General features: G+C 35.5%; 1 protein-coding gene across 1 annotated transcript in view; it reads right to left on the reverse strand.

Moving 5' to 3' along the window:
* Positions 1-8,234, reverse strand: part of LOC106471650 (glycine-rich cell wall structural protein-like) — a 15,920-nt gene extending 7,686 nt beyond the window's left edge. The window contains exon 1 of the mRNA XM_022401215.1: positions 8,169-8,234. Coding sequence (XP_022256923.1) covers positions 8,169-8,234 — 66 coding nt within the window. The remainder of the gene's footprint in view (positions 1-8,168) is intronic.
* Positions 8,235-8,977: the final 743 nt, after the last annotated feature.

An 8,977-nucleotide genomic window follows, 5' to 3' on the forward strand; every position in this document is an offset into this window, starting at 1 on the left:
ACAAACCCTCACAACACAAGCGCCTGCAGTTGTTACCGTAGAGAAAACTGAGAAAATTCTCATATGATTTGATGCCGACTTTGTGGGGACTTTAAAGCTTAACCTCCTCTCTTACAGAAGATAAAAACGGAGATCAACTTTCCTGGGGCATTGATGACTGAAGCTTACTTCACCTTTTATTAAGGATGGAAACAAGGCATTTTGTTTAAATATAATAATTCTAAATAAAAAACAAAACAGCAACTGGAACATCAAAATGCTGCATAATACAAACAGTGTATACTAACTAGTAAATAAGTTTAAAAAGTAGTATGTCTGCCCCCTTCTCCCCTGGTTGTAAATTTCAGTGTCGCCACTTTTTCAGATTTTAAAGACAATATACTCTAAAACATCTTAGGGAAAGAAGGAAATGTTTTTGGTTAATAAAAATGTATAATAGTGGGAAATTTTGGGTTTTGAATTTCGAGCAAAGCTACACAAGGGCTATCTGCGCTAGCCGTCCCTAATTTAGCAGTGTAAGACTAGAGGGAAGATAGCTAGTCATCACCACCCACCGCCAACTCTTGGGCTACTCTTTTATCAACGAATAGTGGGATTGACCGTCACGTTATAACGCCTCCACGGCTGAAAGGGCGAGTATGTTTGGTGTGACGGGGATTCGAACCCACGACCCTCAGATTGGGAGTCGAGCTCCCTAACCACCTGGCCATGCCGGGCTAGTGGGAGAATTAAAATCAGGATGGCCAAAAGTGGTTAATTGGTCATAAAGTAAATCTTTTCAGAAGTTAGTGAAATCATATTATAATTTGTTACTCTGATTACGTGCGAATTATGTCTTTTACTTGCTAAAACATTCTATCTCAAGAAGTGCCTTACTCGTCACAGAAAGATATACAGTAAAATGTTTTTGATTTTTTAAATTTTGCCTAAAGCTACTCGAGGGCTATCTGCGTTAGCTTTCCCTAATTTAGCAGTGAAAGACTAGAGGAAAGGCAGCTAGTCAACACCACCTACCTCCAACTCTTAAGCTACTCTCTTACCAACAAATAGTGGGATTGACTCTAATATTATAACGCCCCCACGGGTGAGAGGGTGAACATGTTTGGTGTGACACGGATTCGAACCCGCGATACAATAACATTAGTAATATATTGTTTTGACGTGGAAGCTTCCTTGTGATTACAATACTGAACATAATTCTTGTTTGAGGTGTCAAACTTATTGTCCGCATCTCAAAGATTGTAGGAAACTCTACTGATAAAAGAAACTGAATACTTGTTTGTTTATTATTTTGAGAATTTTACCCAAAGCTACACAAGGGCTATTTGTCCATAGCCGTCCCTAAGTTTGAACTGATAGACTAGAGGTAAGGCAGCTAGTCAACAGTACTCACCGCTAAATTTTTGGATGCTCTTATTTCATGGAATAGTGGGATTTGACTGTTACTCTTATAGAACACCCACTGTCTGATAGTGAGGAGTGAGTTTTTGTGACATCGAATCTCGAAGTAGGATTCTCAGATACACAGTTTGAGAACGCTATCCATCAGGCCAAGCCTAATCCAAGCTGAATTTTTATTGGACTTTTAATGCGTTTTTTTTTGGCACTTTAAATAAATTTAGGAAAATTTGAAACAGTATTTGTAATATTCTCTCTAGAGAGCCACTAAGTGACTCGGCGGTACGTCTGAAGGATTATAACACTAAAACCCGAGTTCTGATACTTGTGTTGGGTATAGTACAGATACCCCACTGTGTAAGTTAGTGCGTAACAGCAAACAAACAAGCTTAAATCTGTCTAGAGAAACAAGTGTATGACACTGTTTAGGTATAATTTTAAAAATACATGAATAATTTCATATATAGCAAAGAAAACTATTTTTTCCTTATAAAAAAAACTCTGAGCATTTGTCCGGTATGCTCCAATTTATGATCAAGTAATTAGCCTATTTAATAATATTGTCCTTAAAAAATTACATATTTTCCATGCTCTGTCCTTTTGGCTTACATTTTTATTTTACAAAGCATTTTGTTTGTGAAAATATGAACGCCACGGTGTTCAGGAAAATTATAATGTACGCGGATCTTCATGCATTCAAAAGTGTAAGCAAAATAAGGTAATTCTTTTTTTCAAACATGCACGTTCTGCCTACTTCTGATCTCAGATGCATCTCCGCGTTATGATAAATGAAGCAGTACTGTGACGTGTACTTATTTCTAGACTAATTGCATGCGAACAAAGCCATGATAAATCTCTTCTATCTTCAATTACTTCATGCCAAACTCTTGTTTGAGGTTTATGAGATTGCTTATGTTCGGTAAACCAATCGCAGGTCAGAGACATCGGATGAGTCTTTGATTTGATGATAGACAACAGGAAAAGTAGGTCATGCTTCGGAAAGATTTTAGAAGAAGATTCAGACGTTATATTCATTTATAATATTACATATACTTCGCGTGTTTCAATAAATAAATTCGCACGTTCATTAATTAATTTTTTTTTTTAAAAGTAACTAAGATTGATTATTAAAAAGACAACAAGCTGAGGCACCTTTCCTACGTCCGGGGTCATAAGAATTGAATGTAGGGCTTGAACTAATAAATTAATAATTTGTATTTATATGCATAATTTACTTTACAACAACTTTATTTCACATTACAGAAATGGTGTTACGGTTACTTTCCTTTATTACTTTTACTAATCCTTCTTTACACCTTCAGTGTTTGTTGATACTCTGAGAGCTTCTTGATGGACCACATTAAAAGTTCTTCCTTCTTCCTGGACTAAAATAAAGAACTTTCTTGGTGATCCTACTCTTGAACACACAACATAGAACTGACCATGTGAAGAGCAAGGGGTTTTCAGGTGTAGCCTTACCACCTTAAGTGTTTGACCTTGTGCTTTGGTTACCATTTTCCCTGGCAAAAATGTGAATGTTTGTTTCACATTTTTAATGAAAGAACTTCAATTTTTCCAAGTAAAACTAAAAAAGCATCCCAAGAAAAATCTCAGAATAAAAAAAGTTTTGAGGAATAAAAACTGATCCAAGACTGTGGAGTCAGTACCTAAACAAACATGTTTTTGCTGTGGGCGTGGTCCAGGGTAGGTGGAGCCGAGTAATAACCTACCTGTGACATACCCCATTGTCCAATGTATCATCCTACCAAGTTTACTTGAGATTTCTAAAGACCACGAAGCAGTACGCGGACAAACAAACAGTTTTTTTACTTTTATAAGTACAGACATTATGTTTTGAACATGAAACTTTTAGTGATACTGAATGCAATAAACATTTTTTAATCTGCAAAATAAGGCATATTACAGTTTGTTTTCCATTAAATTAATGTATAACGAAGAATATTGATTTATGTACTTAACCCGAGTGCATCATTTAGAAAGGTTTTGTTTTGAAACGAGATTTTCCTATATCCAACTCCTCAGTGGCGCAGACAGCCCATTGTGTAGCTTTGTGCTTCACAGCAACCAAAGCAATAATCAAAAAGGCATTTATTTTGCTGATAATTTAAAAAAAGATTTTGAAAGATGGAAAAAGTGGAAAAAATTGTTTGTTCGAAAGGAAAGTAATTAATTATTTCAAGAGGTCTGTGTAGTATATCGTAAGAAACGAATTTTCAAGGCTTATGGGATTGAAAGAAATCCTGAAATTGAGATATAAGCTATATATATCCGCGTGTATGAAAACATTGACCTTCCACGTGGGGATAAAACACTGAGGGAAGCAGAGCGTGAGCTTGATATGATAATGCTTAATACTGATAACAATTTTATTTATCTAATTTGCTATAGGTCAGATTTAAGAAATACATTAAGACAGATTGAACAAACGAAATGAATAAACTTGTTTAAGAGAATCACATGTTCGAATATTTTAAAGAAGTCAGATAAAGCCGAAGATTTCTACCTTTTTATGTTATTTTTTGGAGCCAACAAGACTAATGAAAAGGATTCACCTGTCATTCACTGTCCTGGCATGGTATGATGGTTAAGTTACTCGACTTTCAATCTGCAGATCGTGGGATCGAAACCCGCCTCCGAAGTTGCTCGTCTCTTTTAGCCGTAGGAGTTTTATAACGTGACAGTCAATCTCACTATTCGTTGGTAAAAAGTAACCCCAGATTTGGCGGTGGGTGGTCTTGACTAGCTATCTTCACTTTAGTCTAGCCCTCCAGTGGGACGACAGCAAGTATACGGACATACAATACCAAAATCAAGGGTTCGTTTCCCCGCAGTGGACACAGAATGTGGTTTTGCTCTAACAACAGACAAACCCCTCTAGTCTATCACTTCAAAATTAGGGACGGCTAACATAGATAGTTCTCTATTAGCTTTGTTTGAAAAAATTCGACAAACAGTCTTTCAAGAAGTGTCGTGCGCTGTGACTTTTAGAGCAAAGTTGAACCAGTTCAATTTGCAGAACACTTTTTATGCAAATCCATGTATGACAGTAGGCTATTTTATGCCGTTTTGTTTTATGACAATTTTTGTAATCTTTGTAAAACGTAAATTTTATTTAATTTTTGATCAGATATGGAAAAAATCAAAATATAAGACAGGTCAGGGTTCAGGTCATTGTGACATTATACGAAGTGATCATCTATTTTTGAGCCATACTTTTATGTTTTTTATGGAAAATATGAGTACTCGTATCCTCCTTTTCTTCTCCCCCCCCCCCCGATGTCCCCCGGTGGATCAGCGGAAAGTTTTCGGACTTTCAACGTTACAATCACAACAGTATGGACATCAAGGGAACATTGATCTTTAAAGCCGTACTTCAACCCTCACTCTCGAGAACTTAAAAATATTAACTCATCTTCTATTTTACATCGATTCCTTTTTTAAACTCCTGTAAAGTGCTGGCCTCAACTACTACCAACGACAACTCATTTCATAAGCCTGTTAGAAAAATAAGTCAAAATCGTAAACTTGTGTCCTCCTGTATTGTCTTCGGAATATAACTAAAAAAATCCGAGGCCTTTATCCTATCGATACCCACAGTAATCTTGTAAAATTCAATAAAACTCTTACCCATTATTCCTCAAGAAAAAAATAAGTTAAGAGTTCTTAACCGATCTTTTAAGATAACCATTCTATCCCCAGAACCATCTTAGTAGCTCTTCTGTGAATCCCCCCAGTGGCACAGCGGAATGTCTGCGGACTCACAACGTTAAAAACCGAGTTTCGATACCCGTGGTGGGCAGAGCACAGATAGCCCATTGTGTAGCTTTGTGCATAACTACAAACAATAACAACATCTTCTGTGAACTCTTTCTAACAAGTGACAATATCCTTTCTTAGGTAAAAAAAAACACACCGTACACGGTGTGACAATTTAGGTTCGTATTAGTGATTCATAAATAACAACTCAAAGAACAGTTTGTAATGTTGATGATATACTTCAATATATTTTCACGTTTCTTAAGGAAGAGCTTAAATCCATAATAATAATAAGATAAATCGTTAATATTCACATCTATTGAACTATTTTTATTTCGCAGTTAACCACCATATTTGCTCTCCAGTGGCTCTTGGGACTCACAATGCTAGAAACCGGGTTTCGATACCCGTGGTGGGCAGAGAACAGATCCATTGTGTATCTTTGTGCCTAAGTACAAATAAACCACCGTATTTTGACTTAAAGTGATAACATCCACCATTTCTCGGAAGAAAAAAAATACAATAGTAATAACAGAAGAGTCAAATTAGAATATCGTAACGACTAGGTGAAGAAACGAAATTTAAAATTGAGCTAAACACCTTTCTTTAGAAAGTTCGAGGAGCTCGTTTTATTGATCGTGCGTGATCAGTTTTACTATATCTTAGCACGATCTCGTTATAAAATAAAAGAATCACGTGGGTTTAACTTAGAGAGATAGTAGAAATATCATAATAATTATATAAGAGTCTGTTTTGTAGCTTTGCAAAAACAAACAACAATGTCCATTGTTTCCTAAACACATCAGTCTAGAGCGGCTACTTCAAAGTTGCGTGAAATGTCAATGTTTGTTTAAAAATCTGTTTATCGAAGTCTATTTACCTATCACTGCCGCCTCTGTAAGTCGTTGTTTGTTTAAAAAAATATGTTTAAAATCTGTTTATCGATATTTCTACTCACTTATACCGGTTCATCCGTATTTATGTTATTACTTGTTCAATAATTTGATTTTTAATATCCGTACTTACTTACAGCTGGCTCCAGGGTGGCTCAGTGGTAAGTTTTAGAGCTTATAATGCTAAAAATCTGGATTCGATACCCGCGGTGGGAAGAGAACAGATAGCTCATTGTGTTGCTTTGTGAGTAACAACAAACAAACAGAAACCTTACATCTATCATCTGTGCCCTTAACAATTTTCTTTAGATATCCCTAATTATCTATACCTGTCTGTTTGTGTGTCACTATTTGTCTAAAAAATCGGTTTATTCAAATCTCCACACACACAAATCTATTCATCCGACTGTATATCATTGTTTCTTTATCAATCTGCTTATCAATATCTCTCTCTCTATAAATATATATATCTGTCCGCCCCCGTCTATATGAAATTGCCTAAAAATACCTTTGCCAACATCCACTTATTCGTACCTGTCCGTCCGTCTACACGTGTTTATTTATCTCTCTTCTAACTTACCTATAACTGTTCGTCCTTCTGTATATTATTGTTTCCTTTACAATCGGTTTTATCAATATTTGTACTTACCAATATCAGTCTCTCTGTATTTCACTGATTGTTTAAATGTCTGTTTATTAATATCTGTACTTACCTATGTCTATTCATCCGTTTTTGTGTTGAAATTCTCTTGTTCAGTATATATATATATATATATACATTCACTTGTAACTGTCCGTCACTCTATATGTTATTGTTTAGCTATTTATTTATCTATGTCTGTCGTCTGTTTCTAATACTGTTGTTCAATATATACTTTTGGCTGTCCTTCCAAGTATCATTGTTTGTTTAACTATCTGTTTTAGTATCTCTGAGTACATATACCTGTTCATCCTTTTGTATGTTATTGTTTTCTTAATTTCGTTATAGGTATCTGTACTTAGACTTGGCATAGCCTGGTGGTTAGGCACGCGACTCGCAACTTGCGAGTCGCAAATTTGAATCCTGTCACCGAACATGCTCGCCTTTTTAGGCGTGGGAGTCTTATAATGTGCGGCCAATCCCACTATTCGTTGATAAAGAGGAGCCCAAGAGTTGGTGGTGACTGGTGTTGATTACCTGCCTTCCCTCTAGTCTAACACTTTGTTTGTTTGAAGTTATGCACAAAGCTACACAATGGGCTATCTGTGCTCTGCCCACCACGGGTATCGAAACCCGGTTTCTAGCGTTGTAAGTCCGCAGACATACCGCTGTGCCACTGGGGGCTAGTCTAACACTTCTAAATTACAGACGACTAGAGCGAAATTCCAAAAACAGACAAGTATTTGTACTTATATACATTTGTCTGTCTGTCTAATTACCTACCTGTCCACCTGTATGTGGGGATATCTTTCTGTTGACCAATTTTAACCATACCTTCTTTATATAAATAATCATATCACTTTTATCTTTTTTTAATACATATAGTTATACAAATATTTACTCAGTTATGTATAGTTATATTTAATTATTTATATTTACATCTATTGGGGAACAAATTCGCCCTATGGTAGAGCTCTGAAGTTCAGATCTTGCGATACCATAAAATATTCCATGAACTTTAAGCTGTGGGTGCGTTGTAAGACTCACAGTTAATCCCTTAGCGTGAATAGTGGGTGGCAGGGTAATTTTTTTATCTGTCTGTATTTGTTTCCCACTGTCTGTTTTTTACCTGTTAATAAGTTCTGTTGCTTAAATACATATTATTTTATTTGAATATCTTCAGAATGAAACCAACAGTTCACAGCTAGTTCAAAATTATTATCGTAGTTAAAGGTTCTTGTCTCTCTTCATTAGAATACACATTCTGTTGCTTAAATACATATTATTTTATTTGAATATCTTCAGAATGAAACCAACAGTTCACAGCTAGTTCAAAATTATTATCGTAGTTAAAGGTTCTTGTCTCTCTTCATTAAAATACACGTCCTCGGCACGTTCGCATCAGCACCAAAGATATTTTCAAACGTGCTCATACAAGTAAACAAGGCCAAACAACTTACTACCTTCCATTCATTTTCTACATCCACAGATGAAGTAAGCTGAACGGTTTTTATCAACACTGGCATTGTAGTTAAAGAAAGAGCAATATACAAAAATTAAACAACAATCAAACATACTTATTAAGTTAATACGTCAAATTACCTTTCGTTTTTATAATCAAATTACCAACCAGTTTTTTCTTTAACATTTCACTGCGTCATATTGAGTACTTTTATGCTTTTGTCAGTTACACTCAGTTTAAAGAACTTCCTAAACATAGGATGAACTCACTCGTTTTCTCTGTAAAATACGTAAGGGGACACCATAAGTAATTAGTGGGAATAATTGCAATATTTTGATGAAAACTTTTGTTTTAATTTTTTTGTGGTGACTTATGGTATTAAGGACCCAGTAACTAACAAAATCATCGACCGAAAAGCAGTTTGGTGCATAATTAGTTTAAAAAAATGTGTTAAAAAAGCTGTCGATAGTTGTAACATCAAAGCTAGAATTAAACTGATTTGTACACGTAATCTGAATATCGCTACTTAACTGCGTAAAGTGTGTTATTATTAGGAGACACTTTATGATTTTATTTATTGCGAAAAAAAAGACAGAAATGGCATTATGTACTTTCGTACTCACGGGAATAGTGAAAGGATTCTGGATCATGTTATTATGATGTGTAGTGTGACATGTTAGGAAGTGAATCTTGAACGATTCGGTGATAGGATGGAGAATTTTTTGTTTTTGAATATCGTGCAAAGCTACACGAGGGCTATCTGTGCTAGCCGTCCCTAATTTAGCAGTGTAAGACTAGAGGGAAGGC

This window comes from Limulus polyphemus, unplaced genomic scaffold (assembly GCF_000517525.1).
Source record: "Limulus polyphemus unplaced genomic scaffold, Limulus_polyphemus-2.1.2 Scaffold114, whole genome shotgun sequence".
Taxonomy (NCBI): Eukaryota; Metazoa; Arthropoda; class Merostomata; order Xiphosura; family Limulidae; genus Limulus; species Limulus polyphemus.